The following is a 16,531-nucleotide window of genomic DNA, read 5'->3' on the forward strand; positions in this document are numbered from 1 at the left end:
AGCCTGGCTTCAGACCCAGGGTGGGCCTTTAATCCTCGTGGCAATGCTGATGGCCACAATGACGGTGCCACTTACATAGGCAGCCAGATTCATAAGCATGTGAATTCTCCCAGTTAAAAGAGAACTTTGGCTGGGGGCAGTGGCTCATGCCTGTAATCCCAGCACTTTAGGAGGCTGAGGTGGGCGGATCACAAGGTCAGGAGTTCAAGACCAGCCTGGCCAACATGGTGAAGCCCGTCTCTACTAAAAATACAAAAGTTAGCCAGGCGCGGTGGCAGGTGCCTATAATCCCAGCTACTCGGGAGGCTAAGGCAGGTGAATTGCTTGAACCCAGGAGGCAGAGGTTGCAGTGAGCCAAGATTGTGCCACTGCACTCCAGCCTGGGCAATAGAGTGAGACTCTGTCTAAAAAAAAAAAAAAAAGAGAGAACTTCATTTCAGCTGCTCCTGGTGGCACCTTGAAAGCCTCATTGCCTCTTCACTGGAAACATCCACCATTCTGGTTAGAGAAAAGACACTCATAACTTTCCTTCACCAAATCCTTCTAGCTTCTGAAGTTCGTATGGCAGAACGGTAAACAGTGGCTATGCCTGCAAGTAAAATCCGAAGCCCTGTGATTGCTCAGTAACAGTTAGAAGCAAGGTTAGAGATTGCAGGGCCAGATTTTTTGCTTAGGTTCAACTAGATAAAATAAAAATAGACTTTGTGTGCGTTTCAGGCACTGTACTCACGACCGGCCACCAGGGAGGGCTCCACCCCACTTCTCAGCTTTTGCCCTAAAGTTAGTCTTGTTGCTGCTCTCAGACGTGCTCAGACGTGCTGTGGCTCACGCCTGTAATGCCAGCCCTTTGGGAGACCAAAGTGGGAGGATCTCTGGAGCCCAGGAGTTCAAGACCAGCCTGGACAACATAGGGACCCCATCTCTACAAAAAAAATACAAAAATTAACCCGTTGTGGTGGTGGTTCACCTGTAGTCCCAGTTGCTGGGGAGGCTGAGGTAGGAGGATTATCTGAGCTTGGGAAGGTTGAGGCTGCAGTGAGCTGAGATCACGCCACTGCACTCCAGCCTAGGCAACAGAGCGAGACCCGTCTCGGGAAAAAAAAAAAAAAAAAAAAAAAGATGACATGGAAGCAACAGTAGAAGTCGGGGTCAGAGTTCAGGCCCGTCCATCCGTGGATGATGGATAAACCCAGTGTAGTCCTCCATCCCTTGGAGCGTCATTCAGCCGCACACAGGAAGAAGCACTGCAACGTGCAGGACCCCTGAAAACACTGGGCTGCATGAAAGGGTCAGTGACCACGCGTTGTATGATTCCAAGTGCACGAATGTCCAGGACAGGTGGATCCAGAGAGACGTATGAGATTCGTGGCTGCTTAGGGCTGGGGGCAGGGGCAATGGAGAGTGAGGGCTGAGCGGATGGGGTCTCTCTTTGGGGTGATGAAATGTCTTGGAACTAGATGATGGGGATGGTTGCCCAACACTGGGAGTGACTACCATGGATCTGTACGTATTTAAATTACTAAAGATTAATGTTATGTTATGTGTGAACTTTACATCCAAAAACTAAAAGCAGTTCAGGCCTAGAATCAAAGGGTCCTGGGTTCAAATCTCACCTCTACCACTTGCTGATTAATGTGGCACCAGGTGAGTGACTCAGCTCAGCTTTCGAAGTCTCAGTTTCCTGTTCTGTGAAGCAGGGAGACACCTGTGCCTGCCTCCTGGGGACCAGTGGGTAGGAGACCCTGAGCCGCTGGCATTGCCATCACTGCAGAACTGTGCTACCAGGGCCAGCTAGTGGAGGACCCTGAGCTACTGCTGTGTCCCTGCCACTGCAGAACGGTGCTCCCGGGGCTGGTGGGTGGAGGACCCTGAGCTACTGCTGTCATCTTCACTGCAGAACTGTGCTCCCGGAGCCAGCAGGTGGAGGACCCTGAGCTGCTGGCGTTGCCATCACTGCAGAACTGTGCTCCCGGGGCTGGCCGAATGCCCGGCTTCTACCCTCAGGCTTTCTTTCCAATGTGTGCGGAGGGGTTGGTGGGCACAGAGTTGGGGACGCAGCAGTGCACGGACAGCCCACCTCTCAGCAGGACAGACAAGTGTCAAAAAATGACAGCTCCATTACTGCTGGGCACCGCTGTGTGCCAGGTGCCATCTGGGGGCTCAGTTCAGGCTGAGGAAACAGGAGGAGCAGGTGTGGAGCAGGTGGTGTAGGGCCAGTGGGGAAGGGTGCCCTCAGGACCATCAGAACAGCCATGAGGACCCTGGGGTGGGAGGGGGCCGATATCCTGGTCGGCACAGAGCTGGTCGGCACAGAGTGGGCTGCCAGGGAGGGCGGGGGCGGGGGCACAGGAATGTGAATTCTGTCCCAACGGGGCAAGGCTGAGGGGATTTAGCTGGGCACATGGCCTGCTCTGAATTGAGCTTGGTTCTCTGGAAGGTCAATGGAAGGACGTGCTGGGGACGGGGAGGAAGCCGGGGAGGAGGAGGCGGCGGCTGGGAACAGGCGATGCTTCTCACACACGCGTATCTTTATTAAATGAGAAAATAACATAAAAGCAAAGGGAGGAAGCCTTGAACCTTAAAAGTTGGGCCAGAAATTCTATAATACAATCGGAAGCCGCAATCTGCTCGCAAGGCGAGTGTGTCCGGCACAGCCACAGACGTTGGCTGCTGTCGCTGGGGCGGGAGGGAAGCCTCCTGTTTGTTTTTTGTCCCGTTGCTTTGAGGGTTGGAATCAATGTCTTTTCCTCTGGGTGTGTTTGTGGTTTCATCTCAGTGTGTCCAGGCTCGGCTGGCTTCCCGGGAGTATCTCCACATCTCAGGATTAACACCAGTTTTTAAAAATAACGGACAAAGGCCATTTTTCGGGAGACAAAGATGTTCGTGCACGCAGAGGGCCGCCCGTGTTGATATGGAAAATGAAGGTCAGCCACTCCCTGCTTCTCTTGGTGTCTTGTTGGACACGATGTCAACGTGGGGCGGGTAGAACTGGAGCCCAGGGCCCCTCTGGCCTCTTGGACCTTTCTGTGTCCCCAAGTCCCCATGGAAATGGGCGGCCCATGGAGAAAGGCTGTATAGCTGCTCTCTGCCCCCATCCCAAGCTCCAAATTCAGAGACCACCCCCTCGATTGACTGTGTCACCCCTTCCCCACCATAGAAGCGGGCTGTTCTCATACTGCTGCAGGCAGCTCAGGCAAGTGCCTTCCTCTGGCCACTGCTTCCATCAGTGTGAACTGCCCAGCATTGTAGGATAAGCTTTTTCCTGGGTTTTAAAGTTCAGGACTTTCTCTCTTTTCTGCACTTTTTGCTTGACTAATTGCACAAATCAGAGAAGGCAAGAGTAAAATGCTGCCTATCCCTTGGCCTGGGGGGTCAGCGACAAGTTTCTCAACTTCTCAAGTGAGCCTCAGTTTCCTTATTAAAAACCAGGGATGATTTTGTAGAACTTGTCACAACTCAGTGGGAGTGCCGTGGCCCTTATGCCCAATGACACCATCCTGTCACTTTGGGAGCTTCCTAAAACACCGTTCCCCAGACCAACGGCGCTGCGAGCTTCTGGGGCGTGGGCTGGGCCCAGCATGTCAGTATGACCCACAGTGGGACTGGAGCTGCTGAATGCGCACAACACACTTCACCCCAGGCCTGGTTCAGGAGCGGGTGAGGCAGCTGTACACACTGTCCTTCAGCAGACTCCTCTGGATCGATGGATTCTAAGTCAGGAGCATCAGCTTAGAGGCAGAACTGAAACGTGCCCGTTTCCCAGCTTGGTGCTTTCCCACTTCCACTTTGACTCCTTCCACCCAGCCCTCCTTCACCCAGCATCACCACCAAATGTGACCTCCTATAAAGAGCCAGAAACTTTAATTTGGTGGGGGCAGGGGGTGGAGCCTCACTCTGTTGCCCAGGCTAGAGGGCAGTGGCACAATCTCAGCTCACTGCAATCTCCACCTCCCGGGTTCAAGAGATTTCTGGCTAGTTTTTGTATTTTATTATTATTATTTTTTCTTTTTGAGACAGAGTCTCGCTCTGTCTCCCAGGCTGGAGTGCGGTGGCCACCATCTCGACTCACAGCAACCTCTGCCTCCCAGGTTCAAGCAATTCTCCTGCCTCAGCCTCCACAGTAGCTGGGATTATAGGTGTGCGCCACCACGTCCGGCTAATTTTTCTTTGTATTTTTAGTAGAGACGAGGTTTTACAATATTGGCCAGGCTCATCTCAAACTCCTGACTTCATGATCTGCCCACCTCAGCCTCCCAAAGTGCTGGGATTACAGGCGTGAGCCACCGTGCCTAGCCTGAGCTTTTGTTTGTTTGTTTGTTTGTTTGTTTGTTTTGAGACAGAGTCTCACTCTGTTACCCAGGCTGCAGTGCAGTGGTTCAATCTCGGCTCACTGCAACCTCTACCTCCAGGGTTCAAGCATTTCTCCCTGACTCAGCCTCCCAAGTAGCTGGGACTACAGGTACGTGCCACTACGCCCGGTTAATTTTTTGTATTTTTTTTAGTAGAGAAGGGGGTTTCACCATATTGGCCAGGCTGGTCTTGAACTCCTGACCTCGTGATCCACCCGCCTCAGCCTCCCAAAGTGCTGGGATTACAGGCATGAGTCGCCGCACTTGACCTAATCTACTTATTCTTTATCTCCCCAGAATGAAACGGCCTTTATCACCTTTGGAAACAGATTAGCATCTGTTTTCTGTGCTTATCTGACCATAACGTAATGTTGGAAGACACACCCTTAGGTTGATTGCAAAACTTTCTCTCTTCTGGCAGGAGTATTTTTTAATGCTATGAAAATAAAAATACTGGGCCAGGCTCAGGGATGAGCCACCTCCCAAAGTAATCCCAGCACTTTGGGAGGCCGAGGTAGGCAGATCACCTGAGGTCAGGCGTTCGAGACCAGCCTGGCCAATATGGTGAACTCCATCCCTACTAAAAATACCAAAAAAAAAAAAAAAAAAAAAAAATTAGCTGGGCGTGGTGATGGGCACCTGTAATCCCAGCTACTCAGGAGGTTGAGGCAGGAGAATCGCTTGAACCCGGGAGGCAGAGGTTGCAGTGAGCCAAGATTGTGACATTGCACTCCAGCCCGGGCAACAGAGAGAGACTGTCTTAAAAAAGGAAAAGAAAAATACTGTACTGATTCAGATTTTTTTCCAAGCAAGTAATAGGTAAAAAGAAACCCAAACTGGCTTACAAGAAAGAGCACCTGTTGGCTTGCGAAACTGATCAGCTGCAGCCATTGGTATAAGCTTGATCCCGACCGGGCGCGGTGACCCCTGCCAGTAATTCCAGCACTTTGGGAGGACGAAGCAGGCGGATCACCTGAGGTCAGGAGTTGGAGGCCAGCCTGACCAACATGGAGAAACCCCGTCTACTAAAAATACAAAAGTAGTCAGGCGTGGTGGCACACGCCTGTAATCCCAGCTACTTGTGAGGCTGAGGCAGCAGAATTGCCTGAACCCGGGAGGTGAAGGTTGCAGTGACTCCAGCCCAGGTGACAGAGCGAGACTCTGTCTAAAAAAGAAAAAAAGGAAAAAAAAAAGGGTGAAAGGCAGCCCCAGAGTGGGAGAAGAGATTTGTAAAATGGGCAAAGGCCTTATCATTGGAATATATAAAGAACTCCTAAAAAATCAGTTAGAAAACCACAGACAGCCCAAGAGAAAAATGGGCAACTGTCTCAAGTAGGTATCTGGTGAAAGAGGAGATGCGGATGGCCAATGAATCTGCACACAATGCTCATCATGGTTAATCATTAGGAAAATGTAAATGAAATCCGCAGGAGACAGCTGGGCACACCCTCCAGAATGCACACAGTGACCAAGTGGCAAGGACAGGAAAGACCACTTTGGAAAACTCTAGCAGCACAGCCAAACCTAGCCTCCCCACTAAAAATGCCCTTTGCTCAGAACCCAGCAGCAGCTCCAAAGTCTCCACCCAGCCTGTGGTGCCCCAGTAACCACCCTTGCCTCCCAGGCCTCTCTCCTCACCCCTGCATTTGGCTGCCCTCACCCTCTGGCTGTACCTTGAACATCCGAAGGGCACTCCTGCCTCCAGCCTCTACCTGGAATTTTCTGCCCTCATGTAGCCATGTGGTTCTCTCCTCCCTTGGTCTCTGCCCAAATGGCCCCTGTAGAAGAGACCTCCCCACTCAGCCATGTCCTCTCCCTGTGACTTGCCACCCCAGACTTTCTGTGTTTATGCATCATTTTCTACCTCCTTTCATCAGAGTGTGAGCTCCGCAGGCAAAGGCTCTTCAGACCTGAGGCAGTCTAGGCTCCGTCCCCAGAGTCTAGAATAGAGCCTGCCACATAATTGGCGCTCAATAAATGTTATATAAATTAGTGGAAACTGTCCTGGCACCAGTGGTAGCTCTCTTTCCACCAAAGGAATGAGCTTGCCAAGAGAGAGACAACATCGTGAGAGAAAGACAGAAAAGTCATGCTCAGGCCCATCATTGAGTTCTGGATCAAGTCTTTTTTTTTTTTTTTTAGATGGAGTTTCACTCTTGTTGCCCAGGCTGGAGTGCAATGGCGCGATCTTGGCTCACTGCAACCTCTGCCTCCCGGGTTTGAGTGATTCTCCTGCCTCAGCCTCCCAAGTAGCTGGGATTACAGGCATATGCCACCACACCCGGCTACTTTTGTATTTTTAGTAGAGACAGGATTTCTCCATGTTGGTCAGGCTGGTCTGGAACTCCCGACCTCAGGTGATCCAACCGCCTCGGCCTCCCAAAGCGCTGGGTTTACAGGTGCGAGCCATCATGCCCAGCTCCTATGTTATTTTTTAGGAGCTTTGTTGTTTTACTTTTCATGTTTAGATCTATGGTCAGTCAGAAATTAATTTTTGTGTGTGCTGTGAGGTAGGGGTGTGAGGTATGGTGAGAAAAAAGATTCATGGTTCCCCATTTGGATATCCAGTTGGCTGGGTGGGGTGAGTTATGCCTGTAATTGCAGCACTTTGGGAAGTCAAGGCAGGAGAACTGTTGGAGCCCAGGAGTTCAAGACCAATCTGGGCAACATAGTGAGACCCCATGGATGGACAGATGAATTGGTCGATCAATCGATAGATAGATAGATACCCAATAGTTTGGAATTATCCAAAACTATTCACAGAAAAGCCCATCCATTCCCTACAGCATGACTCAGGGATCACTAATTTGTGGAACCTTCTAGACACACTATCCATTTCATTGGTTGATTTGTCCTTCTCTGACAGGTACCACATTATCTTAATTACTATAGCTTTTTATTTTTATTTATTTATTTATTTTTTGAGACGGAGTCGCACTCTGTCACCCAGGCTGGAGTACAGTGGCATGATCTCAGCTCACTGCAACCTCCGCCTCCCGGGTTCAAGCGATTCTCCTGCCTCAGCCTCCCAAATAGCTGGGATTACAGACGTGCACCACCACACTCAGCTAATTTTTGTGTTTTTAGTAGAGATAAGGTTTCACCATATTGGCCAGGATGGTCTCGATCTCCTGACCTCGTGATCTACCCGCCTTGGCCTCCCAAAGTGCTGGGATTACAGGCGTGAGGCACCGTGCCCAGCCAGGAGTTCTCACAAGGAGGAGGCAGAAGCTGTAAAGGCAAGGAAAAGGATCCTCCCCTAGAGCCTCAGAAGGAAGCAGCCGTGCGGACATCTTGGCGTCAGGCTTCTGGCTCACTGAACCATAAGAGAATCAATCTCTGCTGTTTTAAGCCACTAAGTTTGTGGTGCTTTGTTACAGTGAAACTAAGCGCCCTGCAGCTGCCTTGGGTGCCATGACACACCCTTCCATCCAGCGTTATGTTCCCCATGGTACTTACACATCTTTCTTTCACTTGCAGCTGAAAAGTCTATCAACTAAAGCAATAATCCCATTCTCTCTTTTTAATTTCAGAAGTCACGTACGATCACATTGTGAAACCTGGGAAACAACGCTTCCTTCTTTCAAAGTCAGTTCTGCTATTCATGTGGACCTAACGTCTCAAGGATCTTGTGCCCTCATTAGTGGTCTGGAAGGATGCCCAGACCTTCCGGTTCATCAGGGGTTGAAGAGGGCGATAGTTGTTCACCATCATCTTCTCCTCTTCACCAAGTGCAGAAAACAGGAGAGTACGAAATGCAGAGAGCTGGAATAGAGGGCAGCCAGGGTGAGCTTGGTATGAGTGCAGAGTGAGCCAGCCCCTGGGTGTCCCTCAGGCCTTGTGTGGTCCCCTCTCATGCTGAATCAGGATTGCCCAAAATGACCAGTAAATATGGTGTAAGTGACGGTGTGTGCAGAGCCAGGTTATAAGAGGCATTGCCGCTTCTGCCTTGGTCTTTAGGATCACTTGCTCTGGGGGGAAGCTGGTTGCCATATTGGGAGGGTACTCAAGCAGCCCCGAGAAGAGGCCCATGGGGAGAGGAACTGAGGCTCCCTGCCAACTGCCAGCACCAACTTGCCAGCCACTTGAGAGGGCCAACCTTGGAAATGAATCCTCTAGCCCTAGTTGAGCTTTCAGATAACTACAGTCCCAGCTGACACTGGGCTACAACTCATGAAAGATGGTAAGCCAGAGCCACCCAAATTCACAACCCATGGAAACTGTGGGAGAAAACAAATGAGTGGTTTTGTTGTTGTTGTTGTTGTTTGACCCAGTGTTTTGTTCTTGTTTTCCAGGCTGGAGTGCCTTTGGCGAGATCTCAGCTCACTGCAACCTCTGCCTCCTGGATTCAAGCGATTCTCGTGCCTCAGCCTCCTGAGTAGTTGGGATTATAGGCACGAGCCACCTTGCCCTGCTAATTTTTTTTTTTTGAGATGGAGTTTCGCCCTTGTTGCCCAGGCTGGAGTGCAATGGTGTGATCTCAGCTCACAGCAACCTCCGCCTCCCAGGTTCAAGCAATTCTCCTGCCTCAGCCTCCCGAGTAACTGGGATTACAGACATGTGCCACCATGCTTGGCTAATTTTGTATTTTTAGTAGAGATGGGGCTTCTCCATGTTGATCAGGCTGCTCTCAAACTCCTGACCTCAGGTTATCTGCCTGCCTTAGCCTACCAAAATACTAGGATTATAGGTGTGAGCCACTGCGCCCGGCCTAATTTTGTATTTTTAGTGGAGACAGGGTTTCCCCATGTTGGTCAGGCTGGTCTAGAACTCCTAACCTCAGGTGTTCCACCCACTTCGGCCCCCAAAGTGCTGGGATTATAAGCATGAGCCACTGCACCTGGCCCAAATGATTGTTTTCTGAAGTCACTATGTTTTGGAGCTATTTGTTACACAGCAATAGATAACTGACACATATAATATAAATGCTAAAGTAACATTTGAATTTACTTTTCACTCAGGGAACTAAAAGACTACTTTTTATGACTGGGCACGGTGCCTCACCCCTGTAATCCCAGCAGTTTGGGAGGCTGAGGTGGGTGAATCACCTGAGGTCAGGAGTTTGAGACCAGCCTGGCCAACATGGAGAAACTCCATCTCTACTAAAAATACAAAATTAGCTAGGTGTGGTGGTGCATGCCTGTAATGCCAGCTACTTGGGAGGCTGAGGCAGGAGAATCGCTTGAACCCAGAAGGCGGAGGTTGTGGTGAGCTGAGATCATGCCATTGCACTTCAACCTGGGCAATAAGAGGGAAACTCCATCTCGGAAGGAAAAAAAAAAAAAAAGACTTTTTATATATCATCTCACTTATTCACAGAATATATTTACGAACTCTGTGAGGTAACTCACGCATTCAATTAAATTCAGAAGTGAGATTATGTCTACGTGCTGATGGCGTGAAGTGAGATTGTGTCTACGTGCTGATGGCGTGAAGTGAGATTGTGTCTACGTGCTGATGGCGTGAAGTGAGATTGTGTCTACGTGCTGATGGCGTGAAGTGAGATTGTGTCTACATGCTGATAGCGTACTGAGCCAGTTAACCCTGTGCGATGATCACGTGCCCCCAGAGTTGTGCTGTGCATGGTACACGTGGTCTTCTGGGCCCTGACCACGGTGTGCTCATCCACATTTGTGGTCTGCACATTTGTGGACTGTCTCAGAGAGGCAGCCTTTCTCCTCCCCTGGAAAACTCCCCGCCTTCCAGGACATGTGTACCCTGCCTCCCTAGCTCCCTTGCTCAGGATAAGGGGTTCCTGCCCTGCATTTTTATATGACACCGGCCACCCTGGCTTAATACTATTGGCTTTGCTTCTACTTTCCTGCCAGACCGCAGTGTTCTGAGACGAAAGCCCTGTTCCTGTGCCACTCCTCCACACCTGCCCCCCTCCCACCCTCTCCTGGTGGCACAGACCCAGAATGGGTACTCGTCACATATATGCTTGTTGAGTGGCATAAGGGTCTTGCTGACAAGGGGCCACCTTCAACCAAAGCCTTCCCCATGTCCGACGGCTCTGCTTCGGAGGCAGGCAGATATTCTGCATCCCACATCTCCAAGTGCAAATGACATCACGCCGAGATGAGTAAACGAGGGAATATTTTCGCAGACCCAGGAGACTGAAGGACCCTCACCTGGAGCCCTCGGAAAGCGATGAACCAGAGATGCTAAGTCCTGCTGCGACTGCTGAGAAACGTCTGCTGGGTGGGGGCGGGGCACGTAGGCAGCACACTTGTGGTTCTAAACTGCCTTGGACAGACAGGATTGTTACAGATTCTTAAGATTTCCAGAAAAAAATGATAGTATAAACTTTTATTTATTTTTTGTTTTTTTTTTTTTTGAGACAGAGTCTCACTCTGTCGCCCAAGTTGGAGTGCAGTGGTGCGATCTCAGCTCACTGCAACCTTCGCCTTCCAGGTTCAAGTGATTCTCCTACTTCAGCCTCCCAAGTAGGTGGGACTACAGGCGCATGCCACCATGCCTGGCTAACTTTTGTATTTTTATTTATTTATTTATTTATTTATTTGAGATGGAGTTTTTGCTCTTGTTGCCCAGGCTGGAGTGCAGTGGTGCAATCTTGGCTCACTGCAGCCTCCACCTCCCAGCTTCAGGTTATTCTCTTGCCCCAGCCTCCCAAGTTGCTGCTATTACAGTCTTGCACCACCATGCCTGGCTAATTTTGTATTTTTAGTAGAGACGGGGTTTCACCATGTTGGTCAGGCTGATCTCGAACTCCTGGCCTCAAGTGATCTGCCTGCCTCGGCCTTCTAAAGTGCTAAGATTATAGGCATGAGCCATCACACCCAGCCCAACAGTATAACTTTAAAAAATGTATACAAGTATTATTAACTAATTTTTGGGAAAAAAAAAGCAATGAAACTATTTAGATAAGAAAAAGGAGGGCCGGACGCAGTGGCTCACGCCTGTAATCCCAGCACTTTGGGAGGCCGAGGCAGGCGGATCACGAGGTCAGGAGATCGAGACCATCCTGGCTAACACGGTGAAAACCCATCTCTACTAAAAAATAGAAAAAATTAGCCAGGCATGGTGGCGGCGCCTGTAGTCCCAGCTACTCAGGAGGCTGAGGCAGGAGAATGGCATGAACCCAGGAGGTGGAGCTGGCATTGAGCCGAGAATGCGCCACTGCACTCCAGCCTGGGCGACAGAGCGAGACTCCATCTCAAAAAAAAAGAAGGCCGGGCTCAGTGGCTCATGCTTGGAATCCCAGCACTTTGGGAGGCCGAAGTGGGAGGATCACCTGAGGTCAGGAGTTCAAGACCAGCCTGGCCAACATGGGGAAACTGCGTCTCTACTAAAAATACAAAAACTGGCTGGGTGTGGTGGTAGGTGCCTGTAATCCCAGCTACGCAGGAGGCTGAGGCAGGAGAATTGCTTGAACCTAGGAGGTGAAGGTTGTAGTGAGTCGAGATTGTACCACTGCACTCCAGCCTGGGCGACAGAGTGAGACTCTGTCTCAAAAAAAAAAAAAAAAAGAAAAAGAAAAAGAAAAAGGAAGAAAACAGAAACCATGCAGACCCTGGGACAACTCCTATGAACGCCTTGTGTCTGTGTGTGATAGATCTGGGCGCTGCTCAGAACACACTCGCTGTGATCATTGGAACCACTGTCCAATCTCAACAAGCTCCTACTTCGATTGGAAATTTTTTCTTGTGTAAGAGCGTCCCAAAGGCATGAAAGAGTATAACTCCACAATGCTCTTTTTTTTTTTTTGAGATGGAGCCTCGCTCTGCTGCCCAGGCTGGAGTGCAGTGGCCGGATCTCAGCTCACTGCAAGCTCCGCCTCCGGGGTTTACGCCATTCTCCTGCCTCAGCCTCCCGAGTAGCTGGGACTACAGGCGCTGCCACCGCGCCCGGCTGTTTTTTGTATTTTTAGTAGAGACGGGATTTCACCGGGTTAGCCAGGATGGTCTCGATCTCCTGACCTCGCGACCACCCGTCTCGGCCTCCCAAAGTGCTGGGATTACAGGCTTGAGCCACCGCGCCCGGCCACAACGCTCTTATGCAGCATCTTAGTGACGCTGCCAAGCAAGAGAGACGCCTTCCATGAAGTGCCATCATGCCAGTTATGGGCACAGCTCACCTGGCTTGGGGCCACTTCAACGGGCTCCTTCTGGATGATCCAGGTGACCGACTCGGTCAGTGGCGGGGTGGTGAGTGAGCCCGCGTAGGTCCAGTAATCCCGGCAGGCTGGCAGCAGACTGGAGGGGTCGAAGGGGCCCATGGCCGCCCGCGCGTCCTGAGAGACCGAGAAGCACAGGCCGTGTCAGTCCTCAGGCGAGACTAGGAGCTTCCATCTTACCTCAGCATGTGAGGCCTTCACGGCGCTTGGAAGGAAGTGCTTTCCCCGAGATAAGGCCACGAGGCCACTGCTGTCACACTTGGAAGCAGTGATGAGAAAATATGACCCTTCTATACAGAGCAAGGATTCCTGCCAACTTACATTGGTGGGAATTACATGACTTTACGCCAGCTTACGCTGGTGCTTACATTTTTCCTTTTGAAGCCATTTCTTGGCAGGGCGCAGTAGCTCACACCTGTAATCTCAGCACTTTGGGAGGCCAAGGCGGGTGGATTACTTAAGGTCAGGAGTTCGAGACCAGCCTGGTCAACATGGTGAAACCCTGTCTCTACGAAAAATACAAAAATTATACAGATGTGGTGGTGGGTGCCTGTAATTCCAGCTACTCAGGAGGCTGAGGCAGGAGAATCACTTGAGCCCGGGAGACGGAGGTTGCAGTGAGCGGAGATCATACCACACTGCGCTTCAGCCTGGGCAACAGAGTAAGACTCTGTCTCAAATAATAGTAATAATTAATAAATAATAAAGATAAAAATAAAGCCATTTCTTTTTGCATACTTTGGCTGCAAAAAATATTACTTTTTATTGTGATAAAATATACATAACATAAAATTTACCATCTTAACTTTTTTTTTTTTTTGAGATGGAGTTTTGCTCTTGTTGCCCAGGCTGGAGTGCAATGGCGCCATCCTAGCTCACTGCAACCTCTGCCTCCCAGGCTCAAGTGATTCTCCTGCCTCAGCCTCCAATAGTGCTGGGATGACAGGCATGAGCTACTGTCCCTGGCCCATCTTAACCATTTTTAAGTGTAAATTTCGATGGCGTTAAATGCAGTCACATTGTGGTGCCACCATCTCCACTGTCCGTCTCCAGAACTTTTCCATCACCCCAAACTCAAACTCTGTTCTGGGGACCTGATGTGGGTGTGATCCTGTGGTTTTTGTCTTCTGTGTCTGGCTTATTTCACGGGGCATAATGTCCTTCGGGTTTATCCACATTGGAGCATGTGTCAGGAGTCCCTGCATTGTTGCTTTTTAACATTTTTTTTCTTTTGAGACAGAGTCTCGCTCTGTCACCCAGGCTGGAGTGCAGTGGCGTGATCTCAGTTCACTGCAAGCTCCGCCTCCCGGGTTCACGCCATTCTCCTGCCTCAGCCTCCCAAGTAGCTGGGTCTACATCCACTCGACATTGCGACTGGCTAATTTTTTATATTTTGAGTAGAGACGGGGTTTCACCATGTTAGCCAGGATGGTCTCGATCTCCTGAGCTCATGATCCACCCACCTTGGCCTCCCAAAGTGCTGGGATGACAGGCATGAGCCACTGCAGCCGGCCTACCTGAAGACATTTCTACTGCTACCTTACCAATGAGGGTATCCAGTATCTCCATGATTACCTTCATCTGTCCCCAAAAACTGTGCCTGCCACCCTGCGCTGCAGCCATCCAGAGATTGGCAGCCCTCGGCCTAAAGGTCTGGAGGGTGACTGACCTGCAGACTCACAAGAGGGGAAGCCGACAGAGGTACCTGCAGACGGAGCGCTGTGCTCCTGGTGCTGACAAGAAAGCCGAGGCTGGGGCTGGGTCAGCAACCGAATTCCAGTTTAGAGGCGGATTTGCTCGTGGATGTGGCCAGCCACCTCAGTAAAATTAGAGAGGATTATTTTGCATTGAATACACTTACGGCCAAAAAAAAAACTTTAAAAAAAAAGAGTCAGGGTCTTACTTTGTCACCCAGACGGGAGTGCAGTGACACCATCAGAGCTCACTGCAGGCGCTAATTCCTGGGCTCAAGCAATCCTCCTGCCTCAGCTTCCCAAGTAGCTGCGACACCACACTAGGGTTTAAAATTAATTGTTGGTAGCCAGGGGGTCTTGCCAACTTGCCCAGGCTGTTCACCAACTCCTGGGCTCAATCGATCCTCCTGCCTTGGCCTCTCAAAATATTGGGATTACAGGCATAAGGCACTGTGCCCAGCCAGCTCTTTTTGATATATACCCAGAGGTGTGCGATTGTTGGATCATAGGGTAGTTCTATTTATTATTTGTTTATTTGTTTATTTATTTTGAGGCAGAGTCTCACTCTGTCTTCCAGGCTGGAGTGCCGTGGTGTGATCTCGGCTCACGGTGGTTGGACCTGGCCGCAACACAGCCCTCATCAGTGTCCCAACCCAAACAAGCACAACTCTGCATCTGCCCCTGGCTGTGGGACAAGAGTCCAGCCAGAAGTGACAGAGTCTCTGTCCGCAAGGAAGACGGCCTCCCTGCTCAACCACAGCACACTGACTTTGCTGGGCCCTGGCCTTCCGAGGTGGAAGCCGGCAACCCAGATGTCTTGGGCTTGTCTCCTAACATCAAGCAGTGAGGGTCAGGGTCGGGAGAGGCGGCTGAGCTACCAGAAGGAAGCCCAGTAGTGTCCACGCTGACAGACACATGCATCAGTTCTGGACACACATGTTCACGTTTGTAATTATCCATTATAGGCTGGACGCAGTGGCTTATGCCTGTAATCCCAGCACTTTGGGAGGCCAAGGCAGGCAGATCACCTGAGGTCAGGAGTCGAGACCAGCTTGACCAACATGGCAAAACCCCGTCTCTACTAAAAATACAAAAATTAGCCGGGCATGGTGGCAGGTGCCTGTAATCGCAGCTACTCGGTAGGCTGAGGCAGGAGAATCGCTTTAGCACAGGAAGCAGAGGTTGCAGTGAGCCAAGATCATGCCACTGCACTCCAGCCTGGGCAACAGAGAGAGACTGTCTCAAACTACAACAGCAATAAAACCCACAGCATTATTGTGATAGAATTCACATACCATGCAACTCTTCCATCTAAAGTGTACAACCTGGTTGGACACAACGTCTCATGCCTGTAATCCCAGCACTTTGGGAGGCCGAGGTGGGAGGACTGCTTGAGGCCAGGAGTTTGAGACTAGCCTGAGCAACATAACAAGACCCTGACTCTACAGAAAATACAAAAACTAGCCAGGTGTGGTGGCACACGCCTGTGGTCCCAGGTAGTTGGGAGGCTGAGGTGGGAGGATGGCTTGAGCTCAGGAGGTCGAGGCTGCAGTGAGCTGTGATCATGCCACTGCACTCTAGCCTGGGTGACAAAGTGAGATCCTTTCTTAAAGTAAGTACATAAAAATTGAAGTGTACAGTTCTATGGTTTTGGGTATATTCATGGTTGTGCAGCCATCCCAAGTCAATTTTAGAACATTTTCAACACCTCAAGGAGGAAGTTTGGTACTTTTTAGCTCTTGTCCCTACCCCCGCCCTGCTGCTTCTGTCTCTGTGGGTTTCATAGGAACTGAGTCATGTAACATGTGGAACATTTGTGTCTTGCGTCTCTCACTTAGCACAGTGCTTTTGAGGCTCACCCACACCACAGCGTGAGTTAGAGCTGTGTCCTTTCTGACTGCCAAATAACATCCCATTGCACAGTCTAGCGGCGTTGACATACCATTGCACGGTCTAGCTGGGCTGCGAAGGAGCAGGCTGCTTGTGCACATGGGTAACAGGCGGGTGTGCAGTGAGACGCCAGTCTATGCGCATGGGTAACAGGTGGGTGTGCAGTGAGACGTCGGTCTGTGCACATAACAGGCGGGTGTGCAGTGAGATGGTCTGTGCACATGGGTAACAGGTGGGTGTGTAGTGAGGCATCAGTCTATGCACATGGGTAACAGATGGGTGTGTCCTGAGATGTCCGTCTCCTCCTGCCTGCCACACGTCCTCACTCCCAGGGCATAGATGTGCCAGTCACTTTCTGAGCAACTACTTCAAATCTTCAGAACAACCCTTCGAGAAGTATTTCTAGTTTACTGATGAAGACAGACAGACAGATATAAACAACTTGCCCAAAGCCATGTTGC

General features: G+C 50.5%; 1 protein-coding gene across 7 annotated transcripts in view; it reads right to left on the reverse strand.

Moving 5' to 3' along the window:
* Positions 1 to 16,531, reverse strand: part of CA5A (carbonic anhydrase 5A) — a 77,229-nt gene that overhangs the window by 6,028 nt on the left and 54,670 nt on the right. For 2 of the 7 annotated variants that reach the window (XM_033219308.1, XM_033219303.1), the window contains exons 6-7: positions 12,448 to 12,603; positions 7,539 to 8,114 (exon numbers count right to left, since the gene is read on the reverse strand). In XM_033219308.1, coding sequence (XP_033075199.1) covers positions 7,962 to 8,114; positions 12,448 to 12,603 — 309 coding nt within the window. In that variant the 3' untranslated portion in view covers positions 7,539 to 7,961. Of the gene's footprint in view, positions 1 to 2,510; positions 2,903 to 7,535; positions 8,115 to 12,447; positions 12,604 to 16,531 lie in introns of those variants that run through there. The other 5 variants (XM_033219309.1, XM_033219307.1, XM_033219302.1 and 2 more) reach the window with 5 other exon arrangements.

Source organism: Trachypithecus francoisi, unplaced genomic scaffold, assembly GCF_009764315.1.
Source record: "Trachypithecus francoisi isolate TF-2019V2 unplaced genomic scaffold, Tfra_2.0 Lachesis_group10, whole genome shotgun sequence".
Taxonomy (NCBI): Eukaryota; Metazoa; Chordata; class Mammalia; order Primates; family Cercopithecidae; genus Trachypithecus; species Trachypithecus francoisi.